A 19,766-nucleotide genomic window follows, 5' to 3' on the forward strand; every position below is an offset into this window, starting at 1 on the left:
AAGTTGACTTAACATTTGGTCATAGTTGTATGGTGTTTCTGACTTCTTTAGGGCCTCGCAGTTTCATGCAGTAACCCCTACAGCTGAACTCTTATCAACAAAGGGGGGAAGAGAATAAGTGATGAATGGATTATGTATAGACCTTATTCCACTCAATGGAATCATTCAATCCAGTTTGGTCTGCACCTTCCTGGTAAATCCAGCGGGCTTCCTTACTGCTCAGTCTGGATTCCATGTTGAACTGGTCCCCCATCACTCTTTCTAATACTACCCAACGTACATCATTAGGATTATGTTTGTGATATTGGAAGTGTTGAACAAGTTTTGTACTCAGTTTGCCTGCGCGTAGCGTGCTGAGATGTTCTTGAATCCTTACTTTGACCTTCCTAGTGGTAAGGCCAATGTAGTGCAGCTCGCAAGGGCAAGTCAATCTATAAATGACGTTGGATGTGTTGCAGTTACTGAATTTGTTTAAAAACCACATTTGGTTGTTTGCGAGGGTGACACTTTTAGTGGCTGATGTAAGCCTACATACGGAGCAACCCCCACATGGGTAGTGTCCTTGCGGAATGTTAGTTTCCCGTGGGTCTGTTTTGGGTCTGGTATGTACCAGCCGGTCACGTATGTTTGCCGATCGTTTAAATGCAAAGCGAGGTGGAGGCATTTGCATGTTGGTAGTGCTTAACAGATGCCAATGTCTACGGATGATCTGCCTAATTTTAGTAGACAGAGGGCCAAAAGTGGTGACCACAGGAATACACTCGCCATTTTTCTTGGGAGTTCTTTCCAGGAGAGCCGCACGAGGCGTGTTGTATGCTCGTTTTTTCGCCTGCCTGATTACTTTCTTAGGGTATGCTCGGTTCTCCAGCTTTGTAGCTAATACATTAGACTGTTCAGAGTATTGGCGTAGGTTAGAGCAATTCCGGCGGTATCTTAAAAACTGGCCCACAGGTAGATTGTCCCGGAGTGCTCTGGGATGATATGACCTATAGTGCAATAGGGAGTTTTTGTCAGTTGTTTTGTGATGCACCCTAGTAACGAGCTTGTCATGCTCGGCACGAGAAGTTCTTTTGATACAATACCGGCCCCCATGTCACCCGTAAAACAGTAGTTACACTTGAGGAGCTACACAGCAGCGAAACAGATATGCATCACGACTGGGATACAAGAGAGATAGCATTCCATGTTACGGCGAGTGGCAGGAACCCGATACCCGTTTCTCCTAAAAACCTTTTAATTCAAACCTTTTAATTCATGTCTTCCATTGTGTATTACAGACTCACGATAGGAGTCGAGGGGATGAGCCTTGAACAAGTGATTGCTGCTACATATACAAAAGCTCGAGGGTAAAGGTATGCCCATGATGGGCAATATCCCGGTAAACACTGTGGGGTATATTCAGTTGGGAACGTTGTATATACAGCATTAGGTCCTTATGAACCGGACGCCAACTATTTTTGTTATGTGTTGTTTGTCTGTCTTTTTCTTCCAACAGAACTGTTTTTAATTGATCAAGCAAGGCTAAAGGGTGAAATGATAATACCCCACGCCCTGAAGAAGTTGCCGTGAGTTTTTCCAAATGGCAATGAAACATGTCGGCATTTTTTATATATGAGTGGTCACACAGCATAGAATAAAAAGTATAAAGCCAGTGTGAACCAACTCAAATTTGTGCATATACACTGTGGGGTCTATTACGGTGCACGGTTCTCTGCACAGCTTTTTTCATCTTCCTGTTACACACCCTAGCACTTTGCGTTTTGGGTCATTACCCAGTCTCTTGTTTACACTCTCTCACACACATTTTCTTCCTGCGGAGTGGTGGCAGCTGATGATGAGATCTTGAGGTAGCAGGCGAGTACCTTCCTGCTTTATCCTCTGTGGTGTTGCTACCGTGAGGCGCCATCACTCCTTCCTTACACTTTTTTCCACATGTGGGTGTCTGTAGATATTATTGTTGGATAAAAAGACAGCCTTCTTCTTATCTCGTTTGAATAACCTTTGTTTCCCTTTGATTAGTGAGCCATACCTACAAGCAGCAAAGATGACATTATCACTTGCTCTACAGTCAGTCTAAATTAGATGACAACTGCAATGGATATATGAACTAAATGCTCACTGTGGGAACAGGTCCTTTACTGTATACAGACTTCTGAGTGGGGGATGACCTGTTCTCTGCCCCTCCAGCTCCTTTTTGTGGTTTGGTCTTGAGAACGGCAGCTTAGCCGTGAGAGCTTTTTTAGATTTTCATTCAATACGAGATACAGCACAAACCCCTTTTGTTGGCGTTCCCCCTCCGGTTATAGGACCACCCACCACACACTGTACCACAGGTTAGGATTTACATCTTCTATTTTTCTGACACTGTTCACAATTCCTGGGCACCTATATTACTGCCGGCCCGATTTAGTGGCAGTGGGAAGATGGACAAATTTTGCTTAGCCTTCACTGATGAACATATAGCATCAATACTATCAGGCCCCTCCCTTTTACCAAGTGTTCCTCTAAACGGGGGACCTTCAGCCCGTGAAGAATGGGATAAACTATCTAACACTAGGAAACGACAAATAAGGATAGCGCTCCATGGAGCGCTTATGACGGAGTACCTTAGGGCAGGCGCAGCGCCGGCGAGTCTCTTGGTACGTATTGAACCGAAGATCTTTTTAGAAGACAAGAAATTCCGGGTGGAGTGGAGCTACATAGCGAATAAGTGCACCCGGGATTGGCTTGTCTTGATAATCAATACGGCTAAGAGGCTTAGCGATGAGCTCCTTAAAGAAATTCTGGAGTTAGAAGAAACACTAAAGGCAGATACTACTATAACTGATACAAAAGAACAACCAGCCAGAATTCAAGATGACCTTAGTGAATACCAAACATACATGGTCAATCAAAAGATAAAAGGACTCAGACGCAACCTAGATAGATTCAGCCACGAATGGGCTTTCCCTTATGTTGAGGACCAGTACTATCAACAAACTCAGTCACAACCTATGCCTACAACTGGAGGGAGAGGAGGTCGTAGACAGGGTAGAAGAACACCTAATAACTGGACATTCGAAAACACAAGTAGTGAAGATGAGGAGCCCATTGCCCAACCATCGACCTCCAACCAACAGGTTAGATTTAACCCCCATGAAAGAACCAATGAGGATCTGGGAGCCATGTTCAGGGTTTTTTTAGGACAACAAACTCACAACCCCGGAAACCAAAGAGGGTCCAATTACAGAGGCAGGGGAAGGGGTCAGGCCTGTCAGAATCTGAACTCCACCTGGCAGTCCTTCTCCCCAAGGATCACACGCAGCAGGGGCAGAACACCCCTATAACTGCGATTGAGAACAACATAGTGGTCAACCTCTCTAAATACCAACTCACGGACACGGAACTAGAGGTATTGAACAAAGGCTTAGGGTTTGTACCCACTCCCCGTCACAACGGGTTCCAACTTCGGGCAGAACTCTATGGTCTGATGAGGAAGATCAAGTTAAAAAAGTTTTTTGAAGGGAAGGAACAGGAGCAGGCATCAATTTTCTCCACTAACTTACGTTGTCCATCACATTTTTGTCCTCCGACGAGTGCAGTAGGCCCGGAAACTGTGGTGTTCGAACAGAAGGTTCTTCAAGACATTAGCCAGGTAGAAAAAAATATGCATACCGTGGCTCATAGTAACATGAGCATTAGGGATTGGCAAGCTCTAAAAAGTATACAAAGTAACCAAACCATCACTATCAAGCCAGCCGATAAAGGCGGGGCAGTGGTGGTGATGGATACCCAGGATTATGACACTGAGGTGGCCAGGCTTTTGGGGAACCGCTGCAATTAACAACCTTTGGCGCGGGACCCTACCAATGACCTACAGGCCACTATCATCCAACTGGTGACAGAGGCCAAAGAAAAGAAATGGGTAACATATAAAGAAGCGGAATTTCTGATCAACTTGAAACCAAGAATGCCGGCATTCTATATTGTACCCAAAATTCATAAGCCACAACGACCCCCTCCTGGACGCCCAATAGTATCGGGCATTCAATCTCTGTTAGAACCACTGTCACAGTTTGCGGACTTCTTTCTAAGGGAATGCGTCATCACCCAACCCTCGTATGTCCAAGATACCACTGATATCTTGAGAATTCTGGAGGATGTAACATACAATCCTGTGAACCAATTTCTTGTCACCATAGACATAGAATCATTATATACGAGTATCCCTCAGGAAGCCACGCTGGTGGCAGCAGCACGCGCCCTGAGGGACTCTGAATGGTTCTATGACACTCCTCAAACTTTTGTGCTTCAGTGCATTGAGATCGCACTGACTAAAAATTTCTTCTCATGTAGAGAACAGATATACCTCCAGGTGTCTGGCACCTCGATGGGGGCTACTTTTGCTCCTAGTCTGGCCTGCATCTATGTGGGCCAGTTCGAGGCGTACCACATCCATTCCCACACGAATCTCTTCCAGAGGAACATTGTTCTCTGGAAGAGATACATAGACGATGTGCTATGTATATGGGAGGGCTCGGAAGAGAGACTCACTGAATTTCTAACCTGGCTGAATGGTCTCGATGACTGCTTAAAATTCACTTGGGCGGTGAACAGAACATCTGCAGTGTACCTGGACCTGGATATACAGGCCGAGCATGACAAGCTCGTTACTAGGGTGCATCACAAAACAACTGACAAAAACTCCCTATTGCACTATAGGTCATATCATCCCAGAGCACTCCGGGACAATCTACCTGTGGGCCAGTTTTTAAGATACCGCCGGAATTGCTCTAACCTACGCCAAAACTCTGAACAGTCTAATGTATTAGCTACAAAACTGGAGAACCGAGCATACCCTAAGAAAGTAATCAGGCAGGCGAAAAAACGAGCATACAACACGCCTCGTGCGGTTCTCCTGGAAAGAACTCCCAAGAAAAATGGCGAGTGTATTCCTGTGGTCACCACTTTTGGCCCTCTGTCTACTAAAATTAGGCAGATCATCCGTAGACATTGGCATCTGTTAAGCACTACCAACATGCAAATGCCTCCACCTCGCTTTGCATTTAAATGATCGGCAAACATACGTGACCGGCTGGTACATACCAGACCCAAAACAGACCCACGGGAAACTAACATTCCGCAAGGACACTACCCATGTGGGGGTTGCTCCGTATGTAGGCTTACATCAGCCACTAAAAGTGTCACCCTCGCAAACAACCAAATGTGGTTTTTAAACAAATTCAGTAACTGCAACACATCCAACGTCATTTATAGATTGACTTGCCCTTGCGAGCTGCACTACATTGGCCTTACCACTAGGAAGGTCAAAGTAAGGATTCAAGAACATCTCAGCACGCTACGCGCAGGCAAACTGAGTACAAAACTTGTTCAACACTTCCAATATCACAAACATAATCCTAATGATGTACGTTGGGTAGTATTAGAAAGAGTGATGGGGGACCAGTTCAACATGGAATCCAGACTGAGCAGTAAGGAAGCCCGCTGGATTTACCAGGAAGGTGCAGACCAAACTGGATTGAATGATTCCATTGAGTGGAATAAGGTCTATACATAATCCATTCATCACTTATTCTCTTCCCCCCTTTGTTGATAAGAGTTCAGCTGTAGGGGTTACTGCATGAAACTGCGAGGCCCTAAAGAAGTCAGAAACACCATACAACTATGACCAAATGTTAAGTCAACTTAAAGAGTGCATCCCCCTAGGTTCAGGGATACGGCTTTAGGATCAGAGAGTCCAAGTGTCAGAGCCCACCCCCGAGAGAGGGTGAGGCATGGAAGTGCTTTAATATCTATTGTCGCACGATTTTGACAAATAAGGACCATACAGCGGAATACTTGGGGGCACCCAGAACCATTGGCAACGTTAATTGTAACATTGTCGGGTACAAGTATTTACCCCACATCACATACGACTTAAGCCATCTGTCGTAAGCAGAATATCTGTGTGTTGGTACGCTCGCGCATGCTGATATGTAGATTGCCCTGCATATGAAGGAAATCCAATACATTACAGATTCTATTGAGGAATTCACCATTCCAAGATGGCGCGTTCCGGCGGCAAAGCCAATACGTGAATGGCCTGAGATGAGTGGGATCACTACAGCGTGGTCACGTGATCTGCGAGATCACGCTTTTATTCTCGGCAGACAGCAGCTGCGTCGTTGCAGTGCTGAGTGAATGCCGGACACGGACGCAATATCGGCGAGTCCTGACATACGTTTCTGTAAAAGTAGTGTATTGTTTTTGAGAGCAGGGCACGCTGCAGAAAAGGGGCACCTGTATTATATAACCCAGTTTCCTCTGAACCCCAGGCTCAGCCAGGGGTTCTCAAAATGGGCATGTCTTGACCTGATATGAGAGGGAATTTTTGGTACGAGACCGGCTCCCCCAACCACCTGTAGGCACACTTTTTAGGAGCTATTCAACAGGGACTGAGAGATATATTATGATTGGGACATAGGAGGGACAATACTCCATGCGGTGGGCAGGACTCGACACGAGAAGTTCTTTTGATACAATACCGGCCCCCCTGTCACCCGTAAAACAGTAGTTACACTTGAGGAGCTACACAGCAGCGAAACAGATATGCATCACGACTGGGATACAAGAGAGATAGCATTCCATGTTACGGGGAGTGGCAGAAACCCGATACCCGTTTCTCCTAAAAACCTTTTAATTCAGACCTTTTAATTCATGTCTTCCATTGTGTATTACAGACTCACGATAGGAGTCGAGGGGATGAGCCTTGAACAAGTGATTGCCGCCACATATACAAAAGCCCGAGGGTAAAGGTATGCCCATGATGGGCAATATCCCGGTAAACACTGTGGGGTATATTCAGTTGGGAACGTTGTATATACAGCATTAGGTCTTTATGAACCGGACGCCAACTATTTTTGTTATGTGTTGTTTGTCTGTCTTTTTCTTCCAACAGAACTGTTTTTAATTGATCAAGCAAGGCTAAAGGGTGAAATGATAATACCCCACGCCCTGAAGAAGTTGCCGTGAGTTTTTCCAAATGGCAATGAAACATGTCGGCATTTTTTATATATGAGTGGTCACACAGCATAGAATAAAAAGTATAAAGCCAGTGTGAACCAACTCAAATTTGTGCATATACACTGTGGGGTCTATTACGGTGCACGGTTCTCTGCACAGCTTTTTTCATCTTCCTGTTACACACCCTAGCACTTTGCGTTTTGGGTCATTACCCAGTCTCTTGTTTACACTCTCTCACACACATTTTCTTCCTGCGGGGTGGTGGCAGCTGATGATGAGATCTTGAGGTAGCAGGCGAGTACTTTCCTGCTTTATCCTCTGTGGTGTTGCTACCGTGAGGCGCCATCACTCCTTCCTTACACTTTTTTCCACATGTGGGTGTCTGTAGATATTATTGTTGGATAAAAAGACAGCCTTCTTCTTATCTCGTTTGAATAACCTTTGTTTCCCTTTGATTAGTGAGCCATACCTACAAGCAGCAAAGATGACATTATCACTTGCTCTACAGTCTGTCTAAATTAGATGACAACTGCAATGGCTATATGAACTAAATGCTCACTGTGTGAACAGGTCCTTTACTGTATACAGACTTCTGAGTGGGGGATGACCTGTTCTCTGCCCCTCCAGCTCCTTTTTGTGGTTATGCCTAGACATGGGGCCCGGGCTCACTGTGCCACTGAAACCAAGCTATAGTTGGCCAAAGAGTCCTAACTAGGGTGAAACCAGACCTAGGTAGCTTGTGTTCAGGTTCAGGGAGGATCTGCACTGGCAGTTTGGGCAAGGGCCTGCGTAATTGTTGAGGATCGAGTCGACAGGGCTTCTGATGCGAAGTACAGAGTCGAGGATGTGGTGCGCAGTCGGGGTGCTGCATCAGTCCTGAAAAGCTGTGAGACTGCGATGAGGAGTCCGGCATCGTCATCAAGACTGCCCTCAAAGAGGGAGATGCGGGCCTGTGCCACGGATGCGTTGGGCAGTTGTGGTTCCGAATGGTTGTTGTAGCGATGCGGGATTCCCAAGGGGTCTAATCCACGCAGCAGCAGAAATGCAGCAGTTCTGCCCAGGGTTGCGCCGCACAGAAGAGGAGATGTGTTGGTTCCGCTGGATCCAGAGGCTGGCAGACCACCTTAAGCCCACTACAAAGTGTCCAGGACTGGGATAGCACCACTTGACAGGGTAGAACTAACAGATGGCAGAGTCCAGGTGCAGGTGCAACTTTGTTGGAAGCCTTTTGTGTCCCTGAGACTTCAGATCGGGAGGCCAGCAGGCTATCCCTTGGAGTCACTCTGGGTACTGGGTTTGAAAGATACAGGTCCAGTCGTTCTCACCCAGGCAAGATGGCAGCATGCAGAAGGCAAAAGGTCAGCATAGCAGGGCAGCAGTCCTTCAGAGAGGCAGTCCAGCAGAGTGGCATTCCTTTCAGCAGTTCTTCTCCTTGGCAGTTCATAGGTCCAGAAGTGTACTGAAGAGTTGGTGTCTGAGGTCCAACATTTATACCTGGGTCCCACTTTGAAGTGGAGGAACTTACAATAGGTTTCCACCCCCAAGGTGTCAAGCATCCCCTGCCTCCCTCGTCATGGCTCCAGCTTGTCTGGGGTCACAATAAACTAATGACAATCCCTTTGTGAGAGTGCTCAGACAGCACCTTTGTGATGTGCAAGTGTGGTAGGTGACAGCTCTTCCCCCTTATTAACTCAGAGTGACCCAGGTAGAAGGTCAGCACGGCAGTTTAGCAGGCCTTCAAAGCTGCATTCCAGTAGAGTGTCAGTCCCTTCAGCAGCACAGCAGTCCTTCTTCATGGCAGAGTGTCCACAGGTCCAGAAGTGTGCCGAAGAGTTGGTGTCTGAGATCAAGTATTTATACCCAGTTGTGCCTCTGAAGTGGGGAGAAGCTTCTAGAAGCATGCGTTTAAAGTGCGCAGGTGCCATGCTTATTTGGTCCTGGCTCCGGACTAACCACAGTGGGTATGCAGCCCTTTGTTTAGAGACAGGACACAGCATATTCATGTTTAAGTGGGGCTGGGTGCAGCTCCTCTCTCCCATCCTGCCACTGATTGCCCATCCAGTCACACATAAGCTCCTCATTTTGTGTGGCTGTCTACGAGGAATACACAAAGCCCAACTGTCACCCACACCCAGTCATGTGACCCAGAGAATGGCTGACAAGAGTGCCAACCTTCTAAAAGTGGCCTTTCTAGAGTTATTTAAAATCCAACTTCACCATAAGTTATGATTTTAAATTACAGTTCTAGAGACACCAAACATCAACTAGTTACCTGTTCCCATTTGCAAATGACACTTATAAAATGTAATAAGGTAACTCCTGTGTTAACCTATGGGAGAGGTATGCCTTGCAGTAGTGAAAAATGAATGTAAGAGTTTTTCACTACCAGGACATGTAACATTTAAAAGTACATGGCGTACTTTTTAAAATACATTGTACCATGCCCTCTTGTGTGTCCATGGCCTCCCCTAGGGGTGATGTACATAAATTAAAAGGGAAGGGTTGGGCCCGGCAAAAGGTTTACTTTGCAGGGTAAAAACTGCAGTTTAAAACTGCATAGACAAAGGCTGCAAAGGCAGGCCTGAGACACGTTTAAAGCACTACTTAAGTGGGTGGTATAACAAGGGCTGCAGGCCTACCAGTAGCATTTAATTTACAGGCCCGAGCTCATGTAGTGCCACTATACTAGGCACTTACAAGTACATTAAATATGCCAATTGGGTATAAGCCAAATCGAACATGTTTTAAGGCGAGAGTACAAGCACTTTAGCACTGGTTAGCAGTGGTAAGGTGAGCAGAGTCCTAAGTCCAGCAAAAACAAAGTCAGCAAAAACAGGAGGTTTCACGGGAAAAGGTTAGGGGGAAAACTACGCCAAGGATGTCAGGTCTAACAATGGGCTCCACAAATGCAAGAAAATATGCAAAAATGCCCTTTGCAAGCATTATGGGGGCTCTCTTCACCGGAAACCATGAATAGGTGATGAGCAGTTTTGCTATGGTGTTTCTTCTTTGCAGCTTTGTGCTGCAGTGGTAAGGCTCTTTTAGTTTTAGGTTGTTGGTGTCCCAGTCCCACCCACAGCACCCCAACGCCTCTATTCATATTAGGAGGCTACAGGATTACCCCAAGCTGCCTGCGTGCAGCACCTATGCCCATGCGGGAGCTGCCAGTTTCCAGGGTGCTCTGGTTGTAGCTGGAGCAAGCTTCACCTTTTGCTCCTGCCCGCATAAGAGCCTTGTAAATTCCACTGCCCACGGTGGGAGCCGGTCTGGGAGTAGGAACATCAGTGTGGCCTGTGGCACAGACAGGGGTAAGCGTTAGGCAACACACCCAAGCAGCCTCCTTCGTAGCCGGGCGATAGGGTCCCTGGTTGGCCTGTTCCATCAGCCCCCGGGGAGATGGGGGTTCCAGGGGACAGAAACTAAGTACTGGGAGGGGGCACGACGCTCACCTCTCGCCCCAAAGAGAGTAATTTTATCAAGAAGTGTCGACCCCCGGGCACTGCCTTATCCTGTGGGGACTGCAAGGAAGATTGGATGGAGGGCCACACTCCGTTCTCAATCTTTACAAGGTAAAATCTTTCCAGGCACATAAATCAGGCACTGCTTGCCTGATTTTTAAAATCTTTGGCTGATTGTGCTCCTGGTTGAGAGATCTAGCCACCCGTAGCATTTTCAGCCGGTCTCCTGGCATCTAACATGTGCACTTTACAGGAAGCAAGTTTTACTGGTGCCCTGCATCAGTCTTCTACTTCCCTGCTTCCTGATCTTCTCCTCTACTGATGGGGGCTTCCTGTGCAGTCCCTCCACTTCCAGACACCAGAACATCCTCCTGCACACACTCCCAAGCCCCAGAGCCTCCTGGCTGTCTTGCAGGGCATTTAGGGGGGCAGTGGGGTCCAACTCTTCCCCAAACTGGTACTCAGTGAGCATAAGGGGACAGGCATCACTGGCCCGAGAGAGAACCATGTAGTCCTGGGGTCAACTGAAGGCAAGGTCCTTCATCCATATTTGTAGGACAACAGGTGGTTTCTCCTTCCAGCTGATGATTCTGCTGATGTTGCCTTCCAGGACCAGGGTCTTGCTCACCGTCTCCCCTTCCTTGTGCAGGGGTTTATAAGTGTGAGAGGAATGTTCTAGATGCCAGGCACACCTTAACAATCCTAGGAAGCCACATCTTCACTCTATCCCTGTTCCACCCCTCCTGCACAGCATTCTGGGACAATACAATATGACAGAACCCTTCTTCCCCTGGTCAGAGTTCCAGTGCCTGCCCAGAGATGTGGTCATGGGGCTAATTTGAGCAGCCCCCCGCCCCGTGGTCACTCTTAACCAGTAATGGGGAAGCTCTTCTCCCACTGGCTCTGGTGCGTGTTTGTCTAGGGTTACAAAGGAATGAGGCAGGGTCAGGTGTTGGCTATATCTGCTTGTGACAGGGCATCCCTCTTTAAAGGTAATCAAGTTACTGGGCACAGCCGCTAGGCCAACCTGTCAAGAGAAGGACAACGCCTCCCCACATCCACAGCCCATTTTTCCTGTCCTGGGAGCAATTCATACCTCACTTCAGGGAAGCCATCCAGCTGCCAGGTGACAGTTGAATTCTTACAGAAAGGCCTGCAGAGGCTTTAGGCAATACAATAGTAAATTGCCTTTTGCTTAATAGTTATTAGAAATGTAGTCAAAATTCGACAATATCATTACATTGGATTTTAAATAACTATTAAAATGAGTTTTGAATTATGTGTCAGCTGCTACCAATCCAAATGTAGCCATTTATTAAATGTAACAATGTAGCTCAGGGTTTACATATGGAAGCAGCCAGCCTTGCACCTGTGAAAATAGATTTTAGTCTACTTCACTATAAGACATGTGGAACACTCTGCCCTGTGGGGGTTACGGCCTGCTTAGAGGTGACTTACTAATATTTAAAAGGAAGGTTTAGGCCTGTCAAAATTGGTTATTTTGATAGTATGAATTAACATGTTAAAGCTGCCACAGGCAGGCTACCTGTTTGCAACTACCCAGCTGCATATAAGGATACTTTCTTGTGCACCGTCTGCCCACACGTGAGCACACTTGTTCATGTGTAACCAGCCAAGTGCCCCTTACCCTAGCTGTGCTGCAGCAGCCTTATCCTAAAAAGTGGATACTGGCTGTCAACATGTTCAGTCCAATTTCCATGAAATTATAGTGAGTGAGACTCACCACTGTAAAGGGTCCAAAAACCAGGTGATCAGAAGCAAAAAAAGCTGGTGGACTAAATTGGCAGACCCATTTGCAACAGTGCTGATGGTCAAGATTTCGTTTTCTATGCTATGACTATCGCTTGACTACAAATTATCATAAAACTATAAGATTGTACAGTCCCATCTTTATATGAACTATAGAGCTACTTTAATTAAGTATTCAAACTGGAACAACACATTACCATTACCAGAGGTACAGTATAAAATATATTCTCTATAGCAACAAACTGATTTCTCACTTGAATATGTAACTTATGACTCTACACCCTTCTTTAATTGGCCGGATGAACTTGAGAGGCGAATTCAACTGATTTTCACTTTTGTTTAGGCCACACGCATGTCTAGATTAAGAGACCAATTTAAAATTTAGCAGAGAGAGTACTCTGTCGCAAAAGTAACCATCAGTGGAAGCACCTAACACTGTCTGCCTTACTTAGGCTAGATGGCGTTATCTGTTTTTTTTTTCCCCTGTCAATCACCAAAAGGTAAAACCTTTTGGTGAGGAACAGGGGGAAAAATACAACTGCCACACTGCGTGTTAAAACTAGGGGTGGTCAGAATTTGCGTAGTCATCATGCTACGCAAAGCTCCGCGAAACGGTAAAAAATCTCGGCGAACACGCAGAAATTCCGCGAACACGCGGAATTGCTTGTTCGCGATGCTTTTTTCCTGTTCGCGAACGCTGTTTGCGTGCTCGGGGGGAAATGTCTTACGAACACGCATTTTGAGAACGCAAACAAGCAAAAAATTATGCGAAATCATGGAACGCAGAATTTTGTGTAATTCCGCGTTCAGAACGGAATTTACCACCCAGGCCTAGTTAAAACACCCATAGAGTGGTGGATATAGCTTTTTAAATTTCTAAAAATAACTCATGTTTGGGATTTTGTTTTGGAAACAAAGAAAGTTAGAAAAGTTTGATGACCATCCGTCATGATTAATGGTGATGTCCATCAAAATTTGGTGCCGTCCGTCAAACTTTCCCAACACTGACTGCGGATATCTCTCAATTTTATCGCATAGTAAAGGCAGGGTGGCGGACATAAAGTCCTCCGTCACCCTGTCTGGCTTTAATCCGTCTGCCAAAACCTAAATCAGGACTTAAGATATTTGTACCTTTTGTTAATTCTTTATTATTGTTTATCTAATATTTTGCAAATAATAAAAAAGAAATAAATAAAACAAAAACGCTGCACCTGGTGGTCATGCTGGTATGCTTCTTATTAGGCACTTTGCACCACTGAAACTATGATGAAGCATGATGAACAAGGGACATGCTATTCACGTGTGGAAGCATATATGAAAACTTTGTGTTATCGGCTAAAGTTTCTTATTTTGCTTGTAAAGATAAATGATGCACTTACTTCACAACAATGTTTCCTAAAACGTTGTGTTTCGCTTGTTGATTGTTGTTGTCCAAAATCATAACTGCAAAAGAAACAGAATATGTTAGAAATGTACTACACATTGCTAAAACCACGTATGCATTGGCAGCATCATCACCGATCGCTGTGTGCTGTTTTGAACTTGAACTGCGTATATGTATCCAGTGTGCGTCATTTGATCAGCTATGGACTCTGTAATTCATTTACTAACCTTTATGTTTTTTTATTCACTTCTATAGAACTCTGCCTCATAGAGCCCTCCTCAAAAGAACCACAGCTTCAGCACTCTGCATCACACAGCCCTCATCAAAACAACCAAAGCTTCAGAACTCTGCATCACAGAGCCCTCATAAAAACAACCAAAGCTTCAGAACTCTGCATCACAGAGCCCTCATAAAAACAACCAAAGCTTCAAACTCTGCAACACAGAGGCCTTATCAAAACAACCAAAGCTTCAGAACTCTGCATCACAGAGCCCCCATCAAAACAACCAAAGCTTCAAACTTTGCACCACACAGCCCTCATAAAAACAACCAAAGCTTCAGAACTCTGCATCACAGAGGCCTTATCAAAACCACCAAAGCTTTAGAACTCTGCATCACAGAGGCCTTATCAAAACAACCAAAGCTTCAGAACTCTGCATCACACAGCCCTCATCAAAACAACCAAAGCTTCAAACTCTGCACCACAGAGCTCTCTTCGAAACAGCCAAAGCTCCAAAACTCTGCACCACAAAGCCCTCATCAAAACAACCAAAGCACAGAACCCTCACCAAAACAATTAACGCCAAAACAGACGAAGCAGAAATAACAAAAGAAAAATATCTGCCACTGAAACAAAAGAAAAATAACTTTGATAACTATAAACCTTACTACCGTTAATCATCTAGACTTCTGCGATGCCGCCAGAAATAAATATCCTCTCTGAGACTCTGATAAGAAAGAAAACATATAAATATTTAGATGGAATAGAATATGCTAGGTAAAATTGGTTCTTGAAATTACCACCTTGTTAGTAAGGTTGCTGTGAGGCAAGAGTTAGAAACGTAATAGTGCTTCCAGTCCCCTGTCGCATGGTTTTGACCCAGGTAATGCCAAGAAGATAGGAGTTATGGAGCCCAGCATGTACAAACTTATGGCCATTACAATGCAAAGGGGGCTGCAGGAGAAAATCTTGATTCGCTTCACAAAAAGGTTACACTTGGGTACACTCGCCTTTGTGACAGCCTCCAAAGCCGCCACTAGTGAAACGGCAAAATGCGCTTGCCCTGAGCCAGAGGGCGCTCCTTCAGAATCGCTATCTGTTAATATTTTTTCAGTAGACGAAAAAGGGAACTCTGCCGAAGTGTACAAATGCGATTTATAGGAAATGGGAACCGTGTCACCTTCATTAAAAGTCACATAAGTGAATCCTATTGACCCTGGCATGATCTGTATGACCAAATTGGAAGTATTTTCTCTAGTTCGCAGGTATTGAGTTGCAGGAGCGCAGTACAGCGGTGTGTTCCGGAAGCCAACTGGAAGACGAAAGGGATGGTTGTATCGTTGCGTATAGCGGTTTGATACGCTGAGCATGATCTGGAATATAGGTTCAGCCAAAATTCAAGAAACCGAGCAAAGATTGTAACATCTAGAGGGTAGTCAGAGGTTGCAATTGAGCACACGTCTCCCAAAAGTGGGGTGCCAACCCCCTACCCTCATTGTTTAATTCGTCACCAAGGAAAATAACTGGCAAAAATGCAATATGAGATTTTGCAAAATTGAATTTGTAACCTAATACAGTGATAATACAATGCACACCCTTTAGATGGGGATTCAGCTCAGAGCGCTGAATGAGGGCAAGTCACGACTTTCCGTAGCCAATGTGTGACTGAAAAATCTATTAGAAATATCTAAGGTGGTTTTATACTTCTTGGGGACAATATTATTTACTAACGTTGAACTATGTCTGTTCTGTATTGCAAAGATAAGAATGTGACTATTCAAGTGTCTGTAGTCCAAAACAATACGATATGAACCGTCCAGTTTAAATTTCAGAAATAGAGGATTATTCATTGATGAGACACTGGGCTCAATTACACCCTGATATTCCAATTGAGTCAAAATGTCACTAACGGATACTTTAGCACCACTTTTAATGGGATATTGTAGTTGGGGCTACGGTGTAGACCATAACGGAATAACATGCAAAAGAGAATCCTTATCTCCGTTGGATGCATCTGCTTTGTATTCCACATCTGTGGTTGAGGAACTATTATAAGAAACATTAATTTCATTGAAGAGTCCGGAAAGATTTGTTTTTCTAGCATTTGTGCCATTGATGTTCATGTTGCCTCTCTGTGCTTTCTTACTGTATTTCAATTGTGGGGTCATTGGCAGTGGACCTAGGAGGTGGCAACAGTGACTGTTTGTATTTACACTCAGTGTATGGTGAGGTAGTGCGGTGTTAATCATCCCTTGCTGCCATTTCGTGTTTCTCCAATACTTTATCAAGGGCAGCCAGAACACCTACACTTTATATAATTAATCATGGATTTTGAGGATGACAGGGAAGAGTTAGCTAAATACTTATTTAGCTTAGGTAACACTGAACGATCAGGTGGAATGTCTGCTTCCTCAGTGGGGGAGGGACTTAAAACAAAATGTATCAAACTAGAGAGATTGAAAAAGATGGAGCTTTCAAAGTGGTGGGACGGAGTAACTCTCAAGAGGGATCTAGATAATAAACAAAATCCTTGTGGACTCTGAATTCTAACATTTTCCACATTTGATGATCTCGACCCCGATTAACTTAAGGACTGGGAAGAAAATCTACAAAATTCTTCTTTTGTTATGATGAAGATCCTGATCCAACATTCTGATAGGAAGTGTCTCAAATTGAGGGAAGAAATGCGTATTGTGGAGGAAGAAATAAAAAGGGTTGAATTTAAGGGAGGCGATTGATAAAAATTACGCAATTCTTAAAGAACAAATCCAGGCTCATCAACGGGTAATAAAACAGAGGAAACTTAACAAGATAGCCAGGGATGATAGGAGACTAATCCCAAGGTCGAATTTATACGTTTGCACAAAAATTTGACAATATTCTGGGAAGTGAGTCTAGCCTACTGAGCAGTTCTAATGCCTCCTCTATTGAGGATGTGGGCACAACTGCTGCCAATGCAATTGAATCTAATACTAATTCAGCTTCCTCTTTTTTAGAAGAGGTACTAAGATATCGAATTGGCAGCAAACAGAAAAAGCCCGTAGGCAGACAAGAAAGGGTGGGTGGCAAAAGAACAGAAAAAGACGCTGGTGTGCTTACCAGGAATCAGAGAAAGAAACTGAACAACTTAGTGGGGTACAATGTACAAGATCGGGTGTCACTAGCTCTGATGTTGATAATCTTGTAATTAATCTTTCAAACCGACCACTGAATGATATTGAACTGTCTGTATTGAATAAAGGGTTGGGTTTTTGTGCAGCAAACAAGGGTGTGTTTTCTGGATTACATGCTGATGTGTAAAGATTTTCCAGCAGGGCCAAACTGAAATGTCATTTTCATTTAAATCAATCTTAGATACCATCACGGGATATGGATTTAGTCAGTGTTCCTGATGTATCAGTTGCTCATTTAAAAAATGTTTCCTTGCTATTCTCACTAGAAGGTGATATGGAGATACCTTTGGAAGGTATTGCCCAAGAGCCAGACATTCACCAAGATTATTCTCTCGATAGTGGCTTGCGTTTACAAAGCAAATTTACACAACAAGGACCACATTTACATAGCATCAATGTCTTTTGCAAAATGGTAACCAATGATCTGTACAGACTTGAGGACAAACTAGTAAGACGGTAGAAGCAAGTAAAATATGGAAAATCTTACTACTGCTGAACAAAGAGCTTTATTCAGTCTTAGGAACGATTCCCCCCTTGTTATTTGAGAGGCTGACAAGGGGGGTAATGTCGTTATTATGAATAGGTCTGATTATGAATGTGACGCTGTCAGACAACTTAGCGATGAAAACTGCTATAAGAAATTGGGGTCCAATCCATGCCTTGGAGCAATGTCTGTGATAAACATGCGTCTTGCACACTGGAAATAAATAAGGCTTTTATCTGAGACTGAATATCAGTATCTCACCATCTCACAACTTAGATTTGCATGTTTGTATCTTCTACTGAAGATACATAAAAAAGCAAAATTTCCCCCTTGCCGTCCTATAATATCTGGGAATGGTTCATTGACGGAACATCTGTCTGAGTTTGTCGACACATTCCTCCAGCAATTAGTGGTTAACCTTCCATCTTATATTCAAGACACGAAGCATATACTAAACAAGGTAGAGGATTTACAGTGGAATGACTCAATGTGGTTGGGGACCATGGATGTAGAGTCTCTCGACACGTGTATTAGGAAAGAGTATGGCCAGATGGAGATTGACTATTTCTTTTCCACCAGGAGAGCGACCTTCTTAGAGCATAATGGTATGATTCTGGAAATTATTGATTTCTTCTTAAGAACAAGTTCTTTCTATTTAACCAGGATTGGTATCACCAACAACAGGGCACAGCTATGGGATCTAAATTCGTGCCTTCCTATGTGAATTTGTTCATGGGATGGTTCGAGAAAGTTCATGTATGGTCTGATAATGCTGGTCTAAGGACGAAGGATGTCTTTTTCTGGGGGCGCTATATAGATGATGTTTTTTATGATCTGGACAGGCACTGAAACCAACTTGCTTCAATATTTTGAATATCTAAATGAGAATCCATTCAATGTGCGCTTCACCATAAATATGTCAAAGACCAAAATTCAATTTTTGGATCTGGAATTGTATGTTGAGGATCACAAATTACAGAGTACGATGTACAGAAAAGAGACGTCCGTCAATAGTACTTTGCACTTTAACAGTGCTCATTCTTCTAGTACTAAACGTGCCATACTTTTTGTTGAATTGATTGGGTTCGAAGAAATTGTAGTGACAATACCCAGTTTGAAAAACAAGCAGAGGGCTCTCTGCAGCGTCTCAAAAAGTGAGAATACAGGGATTATGACCTTAAACAAGCAATTAGACGGGTCAGATGTGTTAATAGAATTGACACACTCAAAGCTAAAATCAATAAAAAAAATCCCCGACAGAGAAGGTTTGGCATTCATCACTAACCACTCTGTATTAAACCAGGATCTATTCAAAATTCTACACAAACATTGGAAAATCCTGAAGGGGCACCAGGAGTGGGTTCTCTGTTACGTGATAAACCTGCTATTACCTATAAAAGATCGCACAGCTTGAGGGAAATACTATGTCCGAGCTATACGGTGACCAGACCGACTGTTGTCGATACCTGGCTTAAACGCCCCAGAGGTTTCTTTATGTGTGGAAATTACGTCTGTCATATGGGCATGAATTAAACTCAATGCTTTTCGTACAACAACAAATATGTACATTATGTTAAACACTTTATAAATTGCCAGTCGACTTTTGTAGTTTATGTGATTGTCTGCAACTGTTCCAAGATCTATGTTGGGAGCACAGTGAAGCAACTACGAGTGCGTATCCAAGAACATCGGAGGGAGTGCCTGAGCAATGATAGCACAAATGCGCTGGGCTCCCATGTTTGTGAATCTGGTGTCCCTAAAGTCAATATCAGGTTCCATGCAATTGACTGTGTCCCCCAAGATAGAAGGGGGGGAAACAGAGAGCTACGCCTCAGACAGTTGGAGGCGCATTGGATTTACAAATTAAGGGTAGTGGTGTCTGGATTTAATTCTGATAATGAAATGCATTTTCTGTTTCAATTGTAATTCTATATCCTTTGATCATAACGGGATATTGTCTGTTACACTCTGGTATCTGAGCTAATCTGTCTTTTTAAAATTACTGTTAGTCGTGGACATGGATTTGTTTTTAATGTAACCCGGATGTGCTTTGAGAACCTATTTACTGGGAAATGTGAATCGTGTATTTGTCAATTTTGATTAGTTTGTGGCCGATTGTTGGGGGTCGTTATTCCATTTTGGGGGCCCCAAGCATTTTTTTGTCTTTTTTCTTCTTTTTATTTTATTTCTTGCTCTCTCTTCTTTCCTCCATGTATATATTTTGCTGTATATGTGTGGCGCTGAATTGTGCAATTTTATCATACGAAGCACACTT

At 44.1% G+C, this 19,766-nt stretch overlaps 1 protein-coding gene across 2 annotated transcripts in view; it reads right to left on the bottom strand.

Moving 5' to 3' along the window:
- ACSS3 (acyl-CoA synthetase short chain family member 3) overlaps nucleotides 1-19,766 on the bottom strand; it is a 1,078,787-nt gene that overhangs the window by 226,011 nt on the left and 833,010 nt on the right. For both annotated transcript variants that reach the window (XM_085652976.1, XM_085652977.1), the window contains one exon: nucleotides 13,610-13,673. In XM_085652976.1, the coding sequence (XP_085509102.1) occupies nucleotides 13,610-13,673 (64 nt within the window). The remainder of the gene's footprint in view (nucleotides 1-13,609; nucleotides 13,674-19,766) is intronic.

This window comes from Triturus cristatus, chromosome 4_1, assembly GCF_964204655.1.
Source record: "Triturus cristatus chromosome 4_1, aTriCri1.1, whole genome shotgun sequence".
Classification (NCBI taxonomy): domain Eukaryota; kingdom Metazoa; phylum Chordata; class Amphibia; order Caudata; family Salamandridae; genus Triturus; species Triturus cristatus.